General features: G+C 44.3%; 1 protein-coding gene across 1 annotated transcript in view; it reads left to right on the top strand.

Moving 5' to 3' along the window:
* Positions 1 to 22,968, top strand: part of Serpine2 (serpin family E member 2) — a 63,786-nt gene that overhangs the window by 24,225 nt on the left and 16,593 nt on the right. Inside the window, exons 2-4 of the mRNA XM_032901447.1 lie at positions 12,290 to 12,570; positions 16,922 to 17,149; positions 22,690 to 22,887. Coding sequence (XP_032757338.1) covers positions 12,312 to 12,570; positions 16,922 to 17,149; positions 22,690 to 22,887 — 685 coding nt within the window. The 5' untranslated portion in view covers positions 12,290 to 12,311. The remainder of the gene's footprint in view (positions 1 to 12,289; positions 12,571 to 16,921; positions 17,150 to 22,689; positions 22,888 to 22,968) is intronic.

Here is a 22,968-nt window from a genome sequence, read left to right as displayed (position 1 = left end):
ACACACACACACACACACACACACACACAGACACACACACACCTTCCCTTTTTAAGGTAATTTGGCATGGGATCATCTCGAGACCTAATACAGAACTTATTTACCAAGTAGTCTTTCCTGGCTAACGAAATGGGTCTCATCGGATGGAGGAGGGAGTAAAGTGGGGGTTGGGACTCAGAGTGGCTCATCTCTGCAGGTACAGCATAGAAAGGGTTCAGAAGTGCCAGGGACTAAGCACATAACATAACATAGGGTGTGGGGGGCACACGGGGTGCCTGACTCTTCTCTCCTTACTTGACAGTTCCGATTCCTGAACTTGAATGATAGTGTAGCTTTGGTTTAGCAAAACACAGCACCCATGGGGAGAGAGCCGAGAGTCGGTGAGCCGAAGGATGGACCAAGGGCAGAAGAAGTGATGTCAGTTGGCTTCCTGCTGCTGCTCTTTGGAGAGTTTAGGGAAATAACTGCTGGTGACTCAGCCTGGTCTTACCACCTCTCCATGTTTCTTGCTGGAAGCAGAAACTCATTAGAACGCCTGGATCTCTGCTTCCAGCCTCAAAGTTCTTCCACAGCTGCAGCAAACTGGAGTTGACACATGGGATGGGGTGAACTATCAGGCGGAAGCTGTAATTGCCGGTCGTAAGCCTCCCCTTCTAGGATGCGCAGAAGTAATTGGCTGGACCCCTTCCTCTTCCGCACAGGAAAGTTTCAGGTTAAAAATTCCAGAGAGAATCTTGCTGTAAATTGGTGTCAGAACTGCCATGGCCTTGGCTAGGATTCTAAATGATGGGAAGCCAGCGACGTCAGGGGTGACCTGGGCAGAATGGAAATGTGTGTTCTTCCGTGCATCAGAGCATAGGTTTTCTTGGAGTCCTGAGGTATAAGGTATGGGAGCTGACTCATACCCTAAGATGCTTATGCCCCTGAGGAGTGGTGTCCACTTGACAGCACAGCACTGCTTACCCAAGTGAGACAACCAAAGTGTTCCCAAATAACCCCTGGGGACAGAATTGCCCCTACCCTGGATGGAAGCCACCAGCCTAGAGTAACAAACATTATGTTCAGTTTGGCACTCTTGAAAGCTGTGGCCACTTGTTTGCTCCAAGTGTTTGGTGAGTTAAGCCCAGGTAGAGGAACACAATGTTTCTTCACCTTTTCCTCCATTGGCCTTTAATCTCCACCAAAGGAATCCAAAATCACAGGCTTTTGACCTGGGCTCTCTTACCATGTCCGAGTTGTACAACCTACGTATGCTATTCATTTTTTTTTTTTTAAGATCCCCAGTTTCCACCATTTGTAACATAGGACAACTAATTCCTACTGTTTAAGTGAAGGATTAAATTGCATTTTCAATATAAAGTGCTGTGTCTGGCATTTAGGAGAGGTCTTGTTCGTTTAATCTGCTGTAACGAAATGCCATTAACTGGCGAGCTTACAAACAACAGATTTATTTCTCACCATCCTAGAGTCAGGAAAGTCTAATGTTAAGACACTGGCATCTACAGTAGTTGGTAAAGGCTTGCTGTTTGCAGACGGTACCCTCTAGTTGTTTTCCTCGAACATCAAGCAGGACTAGTTGTCTGTGGTGGTGGTGATGGTGGTCATGATGATGATGATGATGATGATGATGGTGGCGGCGGCGGTGGTGGTGGTGGTGGGGGGGGTGATGAGGATGAGGGATGATGATGGTGGTGGTTGTCATGATGGTGGTGGTGGTCATGATGGTGGTGGTGGTGATGATGATGGTGGTGGTGGTGGTCATGATGGTGGTGGTGGTCATGATGATGATGGTGGTGGTGGTCATGATGATGATGATGGTGGTGGTGGTCATGATGATGATGATGATGGTGGTGGTGGTGGTCATGATGATGATGGTGGTGGTGGTGGTCATGATGATGATGATGGTGGTGGTCATGATGATGATGGTGGTAGTGGTCATGATGATGATGGTGGTGGTGGTGGTGGTGGTCATGATGATGATGATGATGACGACGACGACGACGACAACGACGATTGAGACAGAGTCTCAATGTATATCCAGGCTGGGTGATCTGGAATTCACTATGTAGATGAAGCTAGCTTTGAATTCATGAGAGATGTGTCTGGGATTAAAGGTGTGCACTACCATTCCAGCAGGAATCAACTTCTGAAAATGCACATGGCAGGTTAGGACTTGAATAAATGAATTTTGGGAGGATAAACTCTTCAGACTGTAGTGATAATGCATCCAGTTAATGATGGCATTCTTCTCAAGTACTTAAGAGTGTCTTCTATAGATTTTAAGCAAGTTAGAACTGGGCAGAAGAATTTAATTGCCGCTCTCACATAAAATAGGAACAGAACAGTTAACTTCTATTGAATTACAATTTGTTTCATAAGCATGTATTGACTTCCTTCTAAAATCCAGTTACTACACTAAACACATGGCATAAGATATTAATAAATAATTATCTCTGCCTTTAAGTGTCTGATGGGGAGACATAGAGACAAATAGATCAAGTTGCTCATCAGAGTAGATGAACCTCTATTGACAGAAGAACGTGGGAAGCCTGTGACATTGACCTGGGAGTATGAGAAAGGAGCTGACTGTGTTGTGTGTCCAAGGATCTCCTTTTCCCGTGTTCTTCTGACTTAGGTACCGTTCCTGTGCTCTGCGGCTTTCTCTGCTCTCTTTGCATCCAGCCTTCACCTTTCGGCTGACATAGAATCCCAGCTCCTGTCACATGTGCTTTTAGAAGCAGAAATAAAAGATCCTGTTCTAAGTGTTTAAGTATGCTGGGGTTTTTTTTTTCCTGAAACTTTGCAAAATACATAACGATCTGCAGAGAAGTGTTGTCATCGAAACAGTCATATAATGCTAACTCAGCAATGTCCACTAGTCTTGTTGCACGCAGGTATAATTTTCGCATAGTTGCTCGTATGATAAATAGTTTTGGTTGTCAACTGGCGTATGTCTGTTTCAGCACTAGGGAGGCTGGGGCTGTATAGCAAAAGTGTCTCAGCTACAAAAATAAACAGCCCCCAAAATAGCCAGGACCAATTACTACTGATGTATGACTGTTTTGTTTTCTTAACAGTGAGTGGCACTGTTGGGTGGATGTCATTAACTACCATTCAGCGTTGGGTGGCCTAGGTCGCGTTCTCCCAGAAGCAACAAGGTGACTTGGTAAGGAAGCATTTCCCAAGCAAACCCAGCAGCGGGATGGGAAGAGAGGGTGTTAGGAAGGAAAGAAAAGCTGAGGCAGAGATGTATCTGGGCCAAGTCCCACTACAGAGCTCATGGGCGGTTTGGAGTCATTTACAGCAAGACTAGGAGTCAATGGCTATTAGCCTTCTGGGAGGAAATAGTGTCTGTAAACACTTAAGGCCCACTAAGAAAAGTGGGCTTTGCTTCCCCCTGGCAGCTGTCCAAGGGTAGCAGGTGCAAACAGTTAGCAAGAGAGCACACAAAAGCTAGAGGGCAAGTACGCTGAGCTACTAAAAGGCTACCCACAGTGCCGCTTCCATTGGAGATTTAAGTTGCAATTAAAATTGCCAGTGTAACTAGCTACTTATTGGGATGATGTTGCTTCTAGAAATACTCAGTTCCTGGACCCAGATCTCTTTTTATTGTCTTACAGTGGGTTGATGGAGCTTGCTGTTTAAGGCGTGTGCTTTTTTTTTTTTTTTTTTAAGAATCATCTTTATTTCAGAAATATTTTTTTAATCAGTTTATTCTTAGAACCCTTAGTGTGCATGGTTCGCCAGCATCAATTTAAAGAGTGCTGGGCTCTCATCAATGAGTGAGGGGCCCACAGAGAGCATCAGTATCATTTCAAAGGACCAGTAAGGTTATGGTCAAAGATGAGCTTTGAGTATAGTCTCAATAGGAGATATAAAAGGGGGCTGGAGGGGATGTATTTTTGGCTCAGCCAAGCACTTGCCACCAAATCTAATGACCTAAGTTCAACCCAGAACCACATGGCAGAAGGAACAAAAAAATGATTCCTGTAAATTGCCCTCTCTGATCTCCACACAAATATCATAGCACACACACTCTCCTTCCACAAATAATTGAAATGTAAAAATAGTTTTTACAGTGGATCTTAATTATGTTTAATAAAAATAATTTGCTTTTTTATTGAAATATTTGTGAATTCGTGTTTATTTTGTATCTCCCAAAGAATGATATCTGTTACACTTTTTCTTTTTTAATGCAACAAAATTGTTTCCCTGTTTTTAAAGATTGTAAGTCACTAGTCTGTATCACTATAGTCCTAGGGCCTTCTCTTGTAGGCCAGATGAGGAACTCAACCATCTAAAACATTATAGATTTAGTGGCCTAAGTGCACACTAAAAGACATATCTTACCATTATGAGTGTTTCTTTTTGGAGAGAGAATATACACCACCTTTATCATCCACTGAATTTTTTTTTATACCTCATCCCCAAATATTTCTCCCCACTCTAATTCTTCTGTTAAACCATCCAAGGAAACTGGGAAGGCTCACACGAGAGGAGAAAGCGAGCTTGATGAAAAGCTCATTCACTCACTCTGCATCCCCTGGTGAGGGCATGGAAGTTGGATTTGAGGCCTTAGCAAATCATTCTGTAAACTTGAAGGAAATAGGGGGGAAAGCATTCCTCATCTAGTGTTTTTGGAAGTTGACAGCAAACAGATCCCCCACTATCTTTTGTTTGTCAGAGGACACCTTACATATCCTTTTTATTTTAGCTATCATTTCCATACATGTCAGCGGTTGAAAGTGTCTTTCCTAAGCATGTTTATATCAGTTCTTGACCCAATCTATTGGTTAGTGTCATACATTGAACACACATGCATACCTGTTGGATTCTGGTTAAAAAATATGAGAAGTTCCGAGGACTTATGCTTCTTTATAGTGGCCTGGAGAAGTATTTTCAAGCCATAGCAGTTCCAGCTGCCGTCTCTGGTTTGTTCCTCCCTAAACTGGGGACTTATCAGAGCTGCACCTCGGGGTGTGCTCTGACTTGCTCGACCTTCTGGTTTAGTTGTCTTAAGAAAATGTGATATTATTTGGGTAACAGAGACAAAGCCTGGGGGGCATAATCTCAGGAATGGCTTACAAAGGTTTTAAATCTAGTCTTCTCGATTCTGTGGGACCGTATTCAAGGGTAGCCTCTTCTTGGCTTCATAATCTTAGCTCCAGCTACTTGTGGATGAACAGTTACCTCCCTTTCACAGAGAGCCTTAAGTCTTCCCCGCCTGACTCCTGTAGAGCACCTACAGTGCCTCTTGTGAAACCCTCTGGAGAGTTTGAAACATTTCTCTACTGACAAAGATATTTCGGGGAAGTACATGCATGGTCCAACAGCTTGAGCATTTCACACTTGTGTAAAAGTTTTAGTGTTTCCTTTGAGAAACTAAGACTTTTCCTTTGAGAAATCCTCGACGAAAGCTGTTGGGAGATGTGGTTCCTCTCACACAGGGTAACTTGCAGGTATGTTCTTGCTGATTGTGCCAACTTTAGAAGAATGGGGACAGGGGCCGATCCATGAAGGGAGCATCTAGGTTTGAAGAACCAAGATCCTAGAAACAGAGACTAGAAGAGCCTCAGAGCTTTCCCAGTTGGCTGTCTGTCAGGCTGAGAAGTTATGGAAAGATACAGGACTCAGGGTGACACAACATGACCTTCCTTGTGGTACTGTCAGTTTGCTCATTCCAGGTGTGTGGCATTGCTGTATGACAGGAACAATTCAGGAGACTGATTTTACCCATCAGTGGTGTATTTTGATCAGTCTCGCCAATTTTTAATGTCAGCTGTCTTCCCATCTTGGCCTCAACCATTGAGGCTCCTATTGCTTTCTTGGCCCTGGAAGGCAAGCCAATGCAAGTGCAAGCAGCTTTAGATGTGCCCCAGAAAACAACATAAACAAATGTGGGCTCTTCGTTGTCTCTGTCTCCCAATATTGCTACAGTTTACTCGGGGTTTATGAAATGCGATCTTTTAGTCCTTCCTCCCAGCCCCATGCTCCCAGAAATAAGACTCAGACTCAAAATATATTTACAAATACCTTGGTCACGTAGCTAGGCTCTACTCTGGCTAAATCAGAACTTAAAATTACCCAATTATTTTAACCTACATTCTGTCACACGGATGGTTCCCTGTCCTCAGGTATTATGTGTCTGTCTTGTCACATCTACCCAGGTCAACCTCCTCTGCCTGGCTTTATCCCAGAATCTGGTTTGCCTCCTGGATGTCCCACCTTCTATTCTATCCTTTCTTATAGGCCATAAGTTTTTAATTGACAAGTCATGCATCCATACAATACTCAAGATATCCTCTCTATAATCTGTAAAAACTGTTTCACTCTAAAAGGAGCCAGAGAAGTGACTGACTGTACTTGGGACAGGAAACATACAGATGAACCCAAGGATCAGAGGACAAGGAAGCTGAGGACACTATGTGATCAAATAGGATGTTTCAAGAATCAAGTTGAAGTGACTTATTTTGAGTCTCAATAAGAATTAATATATACAATGGATCAAACCCCCAGAAGATGTTGAAAAACACTGAGTTTGTAATGATGGAAAAACAAAACATTCTAGTGAACTCATAATTGTATAACAAAGTCATTTCGAAAATGAGACTTCTTCTGCATACTTGTCCCACCTTTAACATACACACACACACACACACACACACACACACACACACACACACACACACACACACACTGAATCTCAGAGTAGTCAGCTATGGAGGTTTTCTTTCTATTTATAATCCTACCAGTGAATGGAAAAAACACGGAAGATCCTACCATGTTGGATCCTCCAATCAAAGGTACTTGGGCAACAGCCATGATACAAAAGCGAAGACAGCAGTTGACCAATCAATCTCCTTACCCTAATACTTTGTACAACATGACTACAAAATGGTCTTACCCGAAGAATTAATTGAGATGCTTGGCTTCTAGATCAGGGGTCATTGACAGTCTTCCAGGTGGTAATTTTTTTCTTCTTCATGCCAAACTGTCTCTGTTGCCAACAGCCCTGCTCTGACTCTACCCATTTTGCAAAGGACACAGGAATGCGGTTATCAAATTCTGGTGGTATTAGGACCAAAGCTAAAAATAAAGCAACTTAAGATTTTGTGTTGTTCTAAAAAAGCAAGAGGTCATTGACTTATAGTGGCTGGAACTTATAGCTCTCCTGAATCAAATAAAATTATAAATATAACAATATAATCAGGGGGTTGGGGATTTAGCTCAGGGGTAGAGCGCTTGCCTAGCAAGCACAAGGCCCTGGGTTCGGTCCCCAGCTCCGAAAAAAAAAAAAAGAAAAAAAAAAAGAAAAGGAAAGGAAAATTCAAGAATGAACATTATAAAATTCTGTATATAAAGATGACATAATGAAAACCCATTGTTATGTACAATTAATATATGCAAATAAAACATTAATTTAAAAAAATACAATCAGAACATGTGGATACTTGATAATTAGCATATTGAAGAGTTACTGATTTTTTTAAAAGAATTATTTATTTTATATATATGAGTAGTACACTGTAATTGTCTTCAGACTCACCAAAAGAGGGAATTGGGTCCCATTACAGGTGATTGTGAGCCACCATGTGGTTGCTGGAAATTGAGCTCAGGACCTCTGGAAAAGCAGTCAGTGATCTTAACCGCTGAGCCATCTCTCCAGCCTTTTACTGATTTTTTGCTAGGTGATAATGATATTGTGGATTTATATCCTAATATAAATATATCGGGCTTGCTCGATCTTCTGGTTTAGTTATCTTAAGAAAATGTGATCTTATTTGGGTAACAGAGACAGAGCCTGGGGGGCATAATTTCAGGAATGAGTGATCCTGAGTGCTACTATATGTCTATAGTTTGCTTCAGAATATTTGACTTTCAAGAGATAAGCCATGAACTGACTGTTATCATTATTAAATGTCAAATACTATTGACTTACATTTTCCCATATATTTTATGTATATTTGAAAATTTCCATCTTATTGTATGTATACAAATGTGTGTGTGCGCACATTGTGTGTGCATGCATACACATGTAGTTTATTGTTAGTGCTTCCAGTGTATGTGAGTGAGCGATGGAGGATAGACTACTGTCTTCTCTTTAGACACTCTCGGGTCCCCCAGAGCAGATAAGAAAGTCTCAGATCTGTTCTTTATCATGTTCTTTGAACGCCAGCACATTTCCATAAACTTGCTATACTAAGTAGAGCACGTGGCCATGGCATTTATCACCTGCTTGTGCTGTAGAGAAGGTGTGTTTTATATAAAAAATCCTCGTTAGGTAGAAAACAAATGCCACTGTTTGCAGGTCTCTCTCATATTCTGTTATTTAGTGGGTCAGCAATGAGGCCATCTAGGGCTCTGTTTCGAAGTCCTTATGTGCCCAGGCTAGGGATGGACGGCAGCTCCTCAGGCAGAAGGCAGAGAGGGCTGCAGAAATCAAGGCACGCGACCAGGCCCCAGAGCGGCGGCACTGAACAGGGCATTTGTGGTGAGACTGGGGACCCCCCTCCCAACCAGCCCTCTCTTTTTTTTTTTTTTTTTCACATTTCCTGTGAGTAACTCAAAATCCAGACTTCAGTTTTCTAAAATATTTTGGGAACAGTACACTCCAAACCAAACCCTGAGCGGTGGGATTAGGTCCTCACTTCTGCCTCTGATTTAGTGCAGACCCATGGTATGGCTCTAAATAGACCCTGTGGGCCCTGGGACTCGAAAGGCCGCTGATCCTATTTTCTGTGAGCTTCCTGTCTAGTGGGATGGGGGTGGGATGATTTGAAAAGGAGCCAAATGAGAGGGATGATGTATCCAGAGAAGGGGGTGAGTAACCTATCAGAGGCAACCAGGAAGGACTTAAAACACTGCCTGGAAGAGTTGGAAAAGCTCTACTGGTCTCTAAGTGAACAACAGAAAGGTAAAGGGAAGCCCAGGGCCATCAACAGCCCCCAAAGAGAAGGACTGAGAACCTTATGGTCTCTATAGCCCACCAATGGAGGGTCACATCCGCCCCCCAAGTCAAAAGAGCGCCATGAACAATCAGACGGAAATGGGTAGCAAGCCACCGAAAGCATGACAGTAAAATTAGCAGAAGTCTCGGGTTCGCCTGTGTAGAAGTGACAGTTGAAGCCACAGGGTCTATGGCGTGCTTTTCTCCCACGTCTGCCATCGGCGAGTGACACATTTTCAAGTATGCGTTTTGAGTCTGGCGTTTGCAAAACCAGCGGCCCATTATTTACTATGCTAAGCCATGCTTAACACTCGGAGCACTACCCAATTACTTCCGGAACATTCCCCTGGCTGGAAAGGGAGAAAGTCGAGGAGCAGGAGAAAGCCAACGTTTGGGAGGCTGTGGTGGCGGCAGCCTTATTGGTAGGGCTTCTGATCTCCCTCAGTGATGGCCTAAAGCACACGAATTGTGTTTTATACTCGTAAAAGGGTTATTCAAGAAATGCAGACAGTCGAGAACAGATTTATGAACATCCCCACATTTCCCAGGACACTCGGGCCAAACACTTGCTCTTTCTCTCATACCAAAGTTTACAGAGGGATTTCTTTTAGAGATGAAAAGTAAACAGAGAATTGTTACATCCTTCCCAGGACAGGACACCCCCTGTTCTTGAGACGACGAAGCATTTTCAAGCTTGTCACAATTATGTCAATGGTATCTATTGGGCTATGAGTATCTTTCATTCTCAGCGCTTCCTCAAGCCTGGAGTGATTTATGGGTCCATCCCTCTTCTCGGGGCTCACGAGCTCACACTTAGATGTGTGTGTCAGGCCAGATGAGTGTATGCTTGAGAGCATTCAGCCAAGCAGAAGTTAGGCCTAGAACATGCATCAAAAGTAGCCCTGACTCCAGGCTTCACACAGCCTGGAAACTGCCCAGTGTGCTTTTATGAAGCCGAATGTGGGCATCTCTCAAAAACTTCCCCCCAGCAAAGAAACCAAGAAAAACACTCCCAGTATAATGAAACTGTTCTTAAAAAAGAAAAAAAAAAGTCGTAACTGAGCAAAACTCTGGTAACTAAAGTAACTTTGTTTGGGAGACCATCCACACCCATGCCAAGATATTGGGGCTCTTAAGATTTTTTACTTTCATTTGTCCTCCTCAGCTACCCCACCCCCCCCATCCCCACCCCCGGGAGCTTTCAGCTTCTAATAGCAAAAACAACATGGCCTTTTGTGCCTCTTGAAGGTACAAATCCCAACCATTTATTCAAATATTCACTGACCCAACAGAGTTTCTTAGGAGTCAGTCACAGAAATTGATGAGGTTGGTGGGTACAAAGATGCTGCTACACGTTCTTCGTATCTGCGATTAGCCTGTGGTATGTTCGAAGAGGAAATGCATTCCCCGAGGGGAGAAAGTGAAGAAGGAAAATCAGGGCTAACTCTTAGGAGGGGGTGAGCTAAGCTCCTGTGGTCAGTGCTTGGAAGCTCGCCAAGGTCCAACAGGCTCCAGGGAACTCGGGCAATTGTCATGGTCTTAGAACCAGTCCAAGGGGCCAGAGTCAAAATACAGCCACCGCTGACCAAAGCCGAGGGCTATGTGGGACCGTATGTAGGTCACTTACACATTGTGAATTTAGACAGGCTGAGTTTATACAATTATTTTTACAACTAAGCTCTGGAGAAACCCCAAATGCTGTGAACTTTCAGAAGGTACCTATTTCCCAGCGTGTAGGAAAATTACAACACGGGCCTGAACGGTCCGCCCTTAGTGGCTCACTGCGTGTGGATAGCCAGGTGGGGAACTCTGTGCTAATGTTCCTTGCCCCACCTAGATGATGGCATTTCCTTGGTCAAATTTTGGAGTTCACTGGGACACTTATGACTCAACACAAGCATTCCCTCAACCACATTCAGTGAACTCTGGTTTGATGCAATGAAAAGTAATAAAATTAAAAATTGCTCTCCTAACCCCTGGGGCTTAATCCCACAAAGATTTTTTGAGCATCAGCCATGCATAGTGTGGAAAGTTCTCAAAACACGTAAGGAAGGCAGGAAGACACAGTTTACCCAGCCCCCACCCACACTCTTTTTCTTTTCCCATGTGGCCACTGATTTCCTCTCACTCCCGGTCACCTGTCTCCTCAAAGGCTTTCCTCTGTAACCTTCCACAGGTGACAAGAAGATCAACTTCCTCCCGGGGAGATTTGCGCCTTGGTAAGACCTCAGGCTTCTAAAGTAGGGATCAAATTAGTAACATCACAAATTCTGCCTTTGTTTTTGCTAAGTGCTGCCGTCGAGTTCCAACTTAATGGAAGTGTTTGCTTTCCCATAAATACACATAAACTCCTGCCTCCTGTCGTAGGCAAAGAAAACCCTGTCAGTGACAATCAAGGACTGAAGCATATTTAAAGCAAATGGCTGTAATTGAAAGTCTCAGCGTAAGCAATGCCATCCGCACAGTTTATGGATTTACCAATTGTTCTGCCCTGTTGCAGCTTTAAAGCTGCCACTGAAATTTGTTTTAATTAACAGCCCTGTAATTTAAAAAAGTTGTATGTGGTACAATAAAAGAATCACGTCTGTGTGGTTCTGAGAAAAATCCCCTCTGTTTAAAACCCTCCAAGTGGTCTCTTGTGACCCTTGCTGTGGGTCTGTCCTGGTGTCTGTCACACAGACTGTTCCCTCCAGACCCTTTGTGCTGCTGTCCTTTCCCTCGGCACGCCCTTCCCACATCCATGGCTGGTTCTTTTCTCAACCTTCAGTTGTCCTCAACTGGGTTCCTTCCAAAGAGGTGACAGCCCCTGTGACGAGACCCTCCCCTGGCACCTCATTTACCCACGCTGCTTTGCTTTATGATCCTGGCTTTTAATCTTCTCTGAAGTTACCTAAGAGCTTGCTGTTTTATTTTCTCTATGTTCCTCTGGTAGAACAGGCTGAGAAGGCCCGGGGTCACACCCACCACATTTACAGTTGTCTGCCTACTGCTTAGAAAAGATCATGGCACATAGAAGACCCTTGGAAATAACGCTTTAAATGATTGACAGTCTCGAAAATTAAATAGTGCTTACAGCCTGATGTGTGGCACATACCAAGTATCTAGCAGATGGACGTTTACTTCTTTCCAGCCCTGTCTGTCCAAACCCTATGCATTGGAGGCTAAGTTAGCACAACATTCAGTTATCGTGAGCACAGAATCTCAGATCTGGTTGAGTATAGAGTATTCATCCTTTGTGTTTGCAAAAGAGTGTCATGTTTCTGATTGGTTTTTACTATTATTTTTTAGTTTGCAAACGAGTGATATGTTTCTGATTGTTTTTTTACTATTATTTTTTTTTAGGCTGTCCTTGTTGGAAGGAACCATGAATTGGCATTTTCCCTTCTTCATCTTGACCACAGTGACTTTATCCTCTGTGTACTCCCAGCTCAACTCTCTGTCACTCGAGGAACTAGGCTCCGACACAGGGATCCAGGTTTTCAATCAGATCATCAAGTCCCAGCCTCATGAGAACGTTGTCATCTCTCCGCACGGGATTGCGTCCATCTTGGGCATGCTGCAGCTGGGGGCTGACGGCAGGACGAAGAAGCAGCTCTCGACGGTGATGCGATACAACGTGAACGGTGCGTGTGTGGTCCTCATCAGTGAGGTCTTGCCCGCAGTCCTGCATGTGAAGGGTCACGGCTTGGTCTCTGCCTAACCAGAGGAGCAGGGCAGCCAAGAGAGGTGATGCGATGCCATCTGGAAACTGGGGCCAGGGTCTGTTAAAGGGAAGATGATACGCCTGACATTAAGAGCTACACTTTTGGTTCTATAGCTGTTAGGCTTTGTGTTCTCTGTCTACCAACACTAAGTGTTTTCTCTCTTAAGGAAAATCTTTTGTGTTATAAGCATCCTTATGAAACAGGTCCACACTCGAGACTGGCTCTGTGGAACCCTTATGATGGCGGAGCTGCCCTGGATTGATGGGGATGGGGCCAAGTGAGTCTAGAGGAATGATATAAGTGAGCATACATGCATACACCTACACACACACACACACACACACACACGAACACACACGCGCATGCACACATGCATGAGCACCGAGTGTGAATGAAAACCGAGTCAAGTCAGAATGAACTCTGTAGACTGTACCTATGACAATTTCCCAATGTTTCCCCAAAGCCACTTGGAAAAAACTAGATATAGGGCACAAGGAATGTCCCTTTTCTATTTTTTTTTTTCTTTTAATTTTTGGAAAGCTCATTACTTTTTTGTGGAGGTGGGGTGAGTAAGGGTTCGTGTGTGTGTGTGTGTGTGTGTGTGTGTGTGTGTGTGTGTGTGTGTGTGTGTGTGTGTGTGTGTGTGTGTGTATGTGTGTGTTTGTGTCCTTTCACATGGGTGAGGAAGTAGTGCATGCTGAGTGTCTCCTTCCATTATGCTCCTTATTTTTGGAGATATGGTCCCTCAGTGAACCTGAAATTTACCAATTGAGCAAGACTAGCAGGCCAGTCCACCTACCTATCCATCCCCAGTGCTGCTAGGATCACAGACTAGCCATCTACCACCACATGGGCAGGTTTTATGTAGATGCTAGAGATCTGAACTCTGGGTCTCATGCTTCTGTGGCAAACACTTCACTGACTGAGGCATCTGCCTAAACTAAAGCCACTTGTGTGCTGATCTAAAGCCACTTAGAAATGAAAAAGCTAACTGACTTAGAAAGGAAGAAAGAAAAGAAGGGAAGAAACTAAGGCCCAGTCACTGGCCATGGTAACTAATACACGCTTATAGTCATAGAACTTGGGAAGCGTGGCAGGAAGTTCAAGAGTTCAAGACTTGGCTCTACAGCAAACCTGCGTCTGAACAGTAAAATGAACCTGGAAATGTAGCTCAGTGCTGGGGCTTTGCCTTGCATGTACAAAGCCCTGGGTTTGGTATTTAGCTCCACAAAAGGACAAATAAACAAAAACAAAAAATCATAGCAGATACAGGTAAGGTCTTGTGAGAGAGGCTCAGTGTTATCGAAAGGGAAAGCTTGCTTTGAATCACCTGCTTAGCCATAGGAACCCTTGTTTGCAGGCAGTAGTTCCCTGTAGGTTAGCTCTTTCTGAACCCTTCTTAGCTGTCATGCACGCTGAATGTGAACTAGTCAGGCGCCAGTGGAAAGTGAAGGAGCTTTCTTTCTCACCGTGTTCTTCCTCCCTTCTCTAGTGATGACGTTCTGGGACTCTTGACTACATTGACTCTTGTTGCCAAGAAAGCTAGTTTAGTGGTGGAGGAATGCCTTTCCTTGTTTCTAGCTGCTCCCACTTCCTTTGGGTTTTAGTGTGACCCTCACCAGGACTAGGAGCCCTGTATGCCCAATGGTGCCCTCTGTCAGCAGGGTAAACATTGCCTGCTTCTGCAGTTCGCCTACCTGTTAGATGTGAGGAAGGGCTGAATTCTTGGAATACAGTGTCCTGGCTCTGTAAGTTCAGGGCTCTGGTGATTTATACCTCTGCTGTGGGTCACTCCGTTCTCACTGCCATCCAGGGTCCGTCCACCAGCACAGTTCCAAAGCGGCAACTGGCATTGTGTCTTGTTGTTTTGTTTTATTCAGATTTAGTTTGGTTTTAATGCTGATCCACCATGATTTTAGATCTGTACCTTCCTTGAAGTTGGCCTATTGACTACCAATCCACCCCCACCTTTCCTCCCTCCAGAATTGCCAGCAATCATAAGCAGATTGTGATGTCAGGGTTCATATATACTTAGGCATGCTGGAGGCTATTTTTGGAGCTCAGACTCTGAGGATTTGCTGTCATTGTTGAGGAAGAAGTGAGACTGTTTGGGATGTATATGAGGATGTGGAAGATGACCTCTGATCTTTTCCCTTGAAAAGTATATTAGTTACTCTCATTCGTTGATGGAAGAAAAGCAACCAAACAAAAGCAAGATTCAGCTCAGTTCCATGTTTGGAGAAAAAATGGTGAGAGCAGGAACTGGAGGCCGTTGGTCATGTATCCCCAGTCAGGAAGTAAAGAACAAATGCCTGGTGCCCAGGTGCTGGGTCACTTTCTCCTGTTTTATTATGTCTGGGATACTGGCTCTGGAGATGGTGCCTCCTAGGTGCAGGGATCTCCTGGGTGTCAGCTCAGTCCAACCTCCTCAGTTAATGCAATCTGGAAACTCCTCTACCAGCATGCCCAGAGGGTGAGTCTTAAGTGATTTCAGATCCTGCCAAGTTGACAGTTGGTTATCACAAGGAGGACCTGTTCTTAGAGAGAGAGTAGAGCCAGAAAGTGCCAGAGCTAGCACTTGGTCTTAGAGGTGTCTTTTGACTCCCCAAAGCCTGCTGTTCTCCATAAAATGGTTTCCCCACAGCTTGCTGTGAAGGTGAGTGAAGGTTCTGAAGCCCCACGCAGGATGTGAAGCCCTCCTTGTGAACCAGGGCATGCCCTAGCCCTGGCATTCATGGAAACTGAAGTAGATGCACATTCGGAATGACAAGGCAGCCCTTAAGCCCCCTCAAGGTGACTGTGGCCGGATGTTTTAGGACATTATAATTTTGAAAACCCTCAGATGACTAGTGCAGTCCTGTAATCCAGCTCCCTCTGGAAACGCATCTCATCCTTATGACATATTTTTTTCTCTTTTTCATGCCCCCAAACTAAATGGAGCATGAATGAATGGCTCATGTAAAATAAAGCTTATGCTGCCATAAAATTAATTTCTTTGCTTTCCAAGCTCAATATCAAGTAAAAACCACAGTGTTCTGGTTGGCGGCACATGACAATTTGTAATAGTCTTCCTAATGCCTATTTTATTCATTTTCTTTTCTCCAAATAGGAAAAAAAAATCCCATTGTTAAATCCTTGGCAAGAAAAGGAAATAGTGCTTAAGAATGTTAAACAAGGGAGCCTGGGTGAGGATACTTCCTGCCATTCATTTCTTCCACAGATGCCAGTCATGCTGGCCACAGGAAGACCATGGCATACCTGCTTGGTTCAGGTCTTTTAAGACAATTATCTTAAAAGAAACGTCGTGAGTTATTTTAGCACTTTCCTTGCCTCCAGAGATAGAGGCCCCTTACAAAGAAAATGTGGCCTCTTGTAGCTCCTGTCTTGTTGCTTCTTACATGCTGTGGTACATGTGTATGTAATGTCTACAGGTGTGCATGAATTTAAGAGCATCCGTGTGCAGCCGTGTGAAGATTGAAAGCTGATAATGGAGTTTCTTCTTTGATTGCTCCCAACCTTAAATATTTAGGCAGGGCCTCTGTCTTAGTTAGGGTTTTACTGCTGTGAAGAGACACCGTGACCAAGGCAACTCTTATAAAAGGATAACTTTTAATTGGGGCTGGCTTACAGGTTCATTATCATCAAGGCAGGAGCATGACAGCATCCAGGCAGGCAGGAGCTGAGAGCTCTACATCTTCATCTAAGGGCTGCTAGCAGAATACTGGCTTCCAGGCAGCAAAGATGAGGATCTTAAAGCCCCACACCCACAGTGACACACCTACTCCAAAAAGGGCCATACCTACTCCAACAAGGCCACACCTTCTAATAGTGCCACTGCCTGGGCCGAGCATATACGAACCATCATAGTCTCTCACTTGAGTCTGAAGTTCACCAAATCGGCTCGTCTAGCTAGCCAGTCCTGCTTGATGAATCTCCTGTCTCCACTTCTTTCTGAAGGCTGGAATTTTAAGTGGGTTGCCATGCCTGCCCAGAATTTATGTGGGAGCTGGAGATCTGAACACTAGTCCTTACAGATTGCAGGACAAGCACGTGACCTGCTGAACCATCTCCATAGAGCCTTGCTATTTCAACAGGGTCTTACTATGTAGCCTCAGATGACCTCAACTTTAACTCATGACAATCCCCTTGGCTCAGCCTCCCAACTCCTAGGATTACAAGGATGAGCTACTGTGCCCAACAAGAGGATTTTTAAAAGCTATGTAAATTCTCATTAAAAAAATACCACCGTGTTTTCTGATTTCTCCTTCAGGAGTCGGAAAAGTGCTGAAGAAGATCAACAAGGCTATTGTCTCCAAAAAGAATAAAGACATTGTGACCGTGGCCAATGCTGTGTTTGTCAGGAATGGCTTTAAAATGGAAGTGCCTTTTGCAGCAAGGAACAAAGAGGTGTTTCAGTGTGAAGTACAGAATGTGAACTTCCAGGACCCAACCTCTGCTTGTGATGCCATCAATTTTTGGGTCAAAAATGAGACCAGGGGTGAGTGGTTCTCCTGTTCCGTGTGGGTTTACCCTTGGTGAAGGAGTGAGTAGGACATAGAGATTCTGACTGTGGTCCTCAAGACAGATTGTTGCTCCACCAAAAACTACCTGTGTTTAGGCATTCTCCATGGACCAGGTTCAGTCGACCTGCCTTCCCATAGCTACGACTGTTCACTACCTAAGGTTTTCCTCCTGCAGGGCGGACAGGAGAAAAGAACACAGCCCTCTACCTCTCTCCTTACACTGTCATACCCTCCCCCAGAGCCCTTACCCACAAGCGCATGTCTGTTTGGCTGCTTTCCTTGCTTGGGTTGCCTGGTTTTGCACCTAGTGTTTCCTTGGCCTGGAACAGCCTTCTCATGCCTTGGCTCTCATGACCCCAGCCTCATCCACCATTGCCAAGCTGGAGGTGCTCTTCTCTGGCTTTATTTGACCTGTGATTCCACCATTTTGAACCCTTCCATCATTACGTTTCCAACATCAGATAATGACCGCTTTTTAGAGATTTCTTTTCTCATTAAGTGGAGGTGTTTCCAACCTGCTGGCTTGTAGGCCGAGAGTCTCAGACATTCAGAAGGAGCTTGGGACCTACCACAACAAAGCAAGGCATGCTTTTATTTCCATTATAAAATGTCCTGGCAGAGAGCAGCTCTGAGAAGAAAGGGTTTAGTTTAGCTCACAATTCCATCATTTCAAGGAAGTCTAGCCAACGTTTAAACTTACTACTCATATCAAGTCCCCACTCATGAGCAGAGAGGAATCAGCTCAGGCTTGTTCAGTACTCAGTTAGCTTTCTCTGCTGCCACACAGTCTGGGACCATAAAACCAGGAAATGGTGCTGTTCGTTTTTGTGCTGGGTCCTCCTGCTTCAGATACAGCTGGCAAGGCAATACTTCATTGATTCATTCTTCCCAAATAACTCTGGGTTCTGTTCAGGTGACAGTTAAACTAACCCTTAGAGTCGCTAAGACTGGAAATGTGCTCTTGGGGTTAGAGTCATGCAAGAGGCAGAGACTCAGTAGGGTAAACCCTGCCTTTCGGGGACAAGCTTCTCAGGACCTTGTTCCTGGTGCATTTGATCACCTGGAGGTGTGCTTTAGAATATGGTTCCCAGGGCTGGAGAGACGGCTCAGCAGTTAGGAGCACTGACTGCTCTTCCAGAGGTCCAGAGTTCAATTCCCAGCAACCACATGGTGGCTCACAACCATCTGTAATGCTGACGCCCTCTTCTGGCCTGCAGGTTTACATGCAGATAGAGCACTCATCTACATAAAATAAATTTTAAAATTATTTTTAAAAATGAATGATTAGAATACAGTTCCCTGATCCCTGACTTACTAGGGGAGAATTTCTGAGGAATGGGCAGAGTACCCTCCAGGCAGGCTCCATTACCCATCATCAGACATGTACACATGAGAAAATGCGATCACCTCAGAGGAGCTAATGAAGAGGGGGAAGGAAGATGTCCAGGGAGCAGAGTTGAACCAGTGGCTTTCTCAACTGCTCTGCAATCTTGGGAAAGTGATACATGTATGTCCAGGGCTGGTTTTAGACTTCCGGGTCCTTCATTTCTAGTGGTAGCAGTTGGCAAGAGATGCACACAAAAATGACCCTCGGTCCTGATGCTGGCTATGTGACATCATGTCACTGTACTGTATGGCTTCTTTAACAGTGCATCGTGTTGGTGTACCACCTGATGGAGCTCCTGGCCCCCTGTGCTGGGAACCTCAAGCAGGGTTCCTCAGCTCTGTCAGACCCGGCTCCCTTTGTTAGTTTGTTCCTTTGTTTATTGGCTCCTGGTGGAACAGAGAGCTTTGCCCCAAGCTAAACAAGACCTCAACCAATTAGCTGCATCCTTAGCCTTCAACCCCCTTCTTCTCCCCGCTCCTTCTAGCTTGAGACAAAATGCATAGATAATATATATTATCTATAGATATTATCATAGATAATGCATGTTTCCCTTGCACGCACAGATTATTTTTAAAAATTAAATAATATAATGGTAGCAACAGGAATTAATAGCTGTGGTTAAATAGCAATAACTTTGGGTCCAACTACATGTGAATACATGATACATATTTTCCTTTTGATACTTTTTTGCCAAATTCTCAGGATGAGTGTCAACTGACAGTAGTCGAGTAAGTCAGGTGTGTTATGCCATTGCACAAGGAATCCCAGGCTGTCACCGTTGCTGATGCTATTTTTAAAAAATTAGGTAAAAAAAAAAATAGGCAAACCAGGAGAGTTTCTGGATCTCACAGTTCTAATAACCCCAAACAGGCCGTTGCCAAGACTTTTCTGCTACGATAACAAACAGACCTATCTTTCACTTCTTCTCATTAGCAGTTATCATGACATAATTGGAAATCAGTGAGCCGCATGGGGCTTAGCGAAGAGAGTGACTCCTGGATCTTACTACCACCTGTCATCATCACCTGATGCAACTTGTGAAAAATCATGGCCCAGAATTCCTGGTAAACTTCCAAACGTTTACCACAGCAAACAAAATGGAAATATTTAAAAGTAGGAGCTGAAAAAGATGGCTCAGCACTTAGGAGCACTTGCTGCTCTTGCAGAGGACCAGAGTTCCGTGCCCAACAACCATGTTGAGTGGCCTGTGACTTCAGGTCCAGAGGATCTCAACAACCCACTACCATGGGTACCTACACTCACGTGCACATATCCATACAGAGACATACACATATAGACATAGTTAAAAATAGTAAAAATATATCTTTTTTTAAAAAGTGAGGCACACTGCATTGTGTGGGACTGTTTTGAATACCATGGAATATGACCTGTAGTAAGCCTGGTCACTGCCAACTCCACCAAAACATTGCCACATACCCCCAGACAAACAACTTCTGTCCCCAAATTGCTAAGCTCCTCTGGGGAGATGAGCGTCTTGCAGAGAGTGCTAGCACCAGGGTCCTCTGCTCATTGGGTGACAGAGCTGACTTGGGACCCATTGCAGCCTCAGTTTCCCCCTACCACAAGGCTTCTCTCTTCCCCCCATCGCAGACTCCCCAAGCCTGTCCTGCTTGCAGCAACCTGGAATGCTTCCCATCCTGTTTCCCTGTGTAGCTCCTGCACAGTTCTGTGCCTCCACATGAGTGGCACAGAAGCAGCAGGCCTCGTAAGAATACCAGCCGAAGTCAGTAGCAGTGGCGGGGAAGTTTCTTTACCTAGAACTTCTTCTGTCTCAGGCTGGCTTTGAACTCAGCAATCTGCTTGGCTTTATCTCCTAGGATTAAATGTGTGTACCACCATGCCTGGATCTAAACTTAGTTGGGTGGGATCTTGCCCCAAAGTCCCACTCCCTTAATTTGTTATCTCCTTGAACACAGTATTCAGCTCCATTTCACTTCCTGGTGCCCCTTTAATACTAGAACCATGCATTTTATATTTTTCCTTTCCCAGCTTGCTACACTTACTTAAAATGCTCTTCATGAGATTTAACCACAGAACAAGATCTATGATGGGCGTTTCTGAGACTTTCTTTGTCAATGCAGTTAATCTGAGTCTCTTCACTTTAGCCTCAGGCAGACTCTTCAGACAAGGGCAAAAAGTAGCCACATTCATCACCAAAATACCACAAAATAGGCCACATATTGAAATTCTTCACTGAAACCTCTTGGTCCAGATCCGCACAATTCAAATCACTCTCAGTAACAACATCTTTCACATTCCTACAAGTATAGCCCATTAAGCCCCATTTAAATCACTCCACTGCTTTCCAAATCCAAAGTCCCAAAATCCACATTCTTCCCAGAAAAAGCATGGTCAAGCCTACCACAGCAATACCCCACTCCCAGTACCAACTTCTGTCTTAATTAGGGTTTTATTGCTGTGAACAGACACCATGACCAAGGCAATTCTTATAAGGACAACATTTAATTGGGGCTGGCTTATAGGTTCAGAGGTTCAGTCCATTATCATCAAGGCAGGAACAGGGCAGCTTCCAGGCAGGCATGGTGCAGGAGGAGCTGAGAGTTCTACAACTGAAGGCTGCTAGTAGAAGACTGGCTTCTAGGCAGCTACGATGAGGGTCTTAAAGCCCACACCCACAGTGACACACCTACTCCAACAAGGCCACAGCTACTTCAACAGGGCCACATCTAATAGTGCTGCTCCCTGGGCCTAGCATATACAAACCGTAACACAACTCGTTCCAGAGACTTTCGTAGATTATTAGAACTTTTCCCTCTTGAGCTTCATTCTAAGAGACATGGAGTTCTCTGCTTAATTTAGACATCTGGCCTCCTTGGAAGCTGTTGATTTTACTCTTACCATTTTACATATTATAATTTGAATGAATATTATATGTTGATACATATACAGACCAAAATCAAGTGAATTAAATGTTAATAGCTTTGGGTATAAGAAACCCCTGTTCAGGGGTTGGGGATTTAGCTCAGCGGTAAAGCCCTTGCCTAGGAAGCGGAGGGCCCTGGGTTCGGCCCACAGCTCAAAAAAAAAAAAAAAAAGAAAGAAAGAAAGAAAAGAAAAGAAACCCCTGTTCAACACACACACACCTTTAAACCTTCCAAGATCAAGCAAAAAGAACCAGGGATGGCTTTTGAAGGATTCCCTCCAACACTCTGAAGTGGGAAGAACCTATTTCTTCCTTAACTAACGATGCAATAATGATACTACATCCCAGCATCCCCGCAGGAGATCACGTACCTTCAAAGTCGTTTCCCATAGGCTAACCCCATCTCCTCTGTACTCTGGAGCCTAGCTCACTGCCCCATCTTAAACAGTGAGTGGCATGGCATTCCCTTGCAGTTCTCGTTGTAGTTGTCAGGTGGCTTGTGAGGCCTGGGGATTGATTCCAAGCGTGTCTGAACTCTTAGAAGAAATGAAGCTTAGCTCTGACATTTCACAAGCTAGAATGTTTACTCAGATGGAGACTCTGTGAGCCTAGTGGCGTAAAAACAAAGAAAAGCCAAAACCACTTATCTCATAAACACCTAGGACTCTATCGGCAGTCACATGACAGTTGTCAGTAAGAACATCCAAAACAGTTCCTAATTAAATATAGCCTATTCTAGACACATAAGCATTTTCTAAAACAAGGGGCTTACGGACCTAGTTGTGAGTTCTTGAGCTGGTTTAGTAGTCTTAACTAACCAGTAAGTAAAGGTCTTTTTTGTTTGTTTGTTTGTTTTTAGCAATTTTAAGTTTCAGTTTTATTTGAAAAATTTAAATTTGAATGAGAAAAAATTAGTGTAAAAAGTGGGCTTTAGACATCCAATTGAGAAGCCATTGCTTGCTTAATTCACCTTGCAATGTCACATAAACTGGACACGGTTCATACCCCGAAATCCCATCACTTAGGAGTTGGAGGCAGAATCGTCAGAAGTTCAAGTAGTCTCAGCTACAAAAAGAATTTGAGGCCAGCCTAGGCTACATGAGATCAGAATGTCTGATTTAATTCTTCAAAAAAAAATTTTTTTCCATTGTGTCTTGGCAGCCAGCTGCCCTTTGCCCTGAGTGTGGCCGCCGTTGCTGACAATTTTCCCTTGTTCTTCACAGGCATGATTGACAACCTACTTTCCCCAAATCTGATCGATAGTGCTCTTACCAAACTGCTCCTCGTTAACGCAGTGTATTTCAAGGGTTTGTGGAAATCCCGGTTTCAACCCGAGAACACGAAGAAACGGACCTTCGTGGCAGGTGATGGAAAATCCTACCAAGTACCCATGCTAGCCCAGCTCTCCGTGTTCCGCTCTGGTGAGTGTTTTTTGGGTGAGGTCTATTCCAGAATGTGCTAGTAGCAGAAAGGCAAGGCCTCTGGTACTCTTTACTCAAGAG

Source organism: Rattus rattus, chromosome 4, assembly GCF_011064425.1.
Source record: "Rattus rattus isolate New Zealand chromosome 4, Rrattus_CSIRO_v1, whole genome shotgun sequence".
NCBI lineage: Eukaryota > Metazoa > Chordata > Mammalia > Rodentia > Muridae > Rattus > Rattus rattus.
This window is presented reverse-complemented; position numbering and strand designations above follow the sequence as displayed.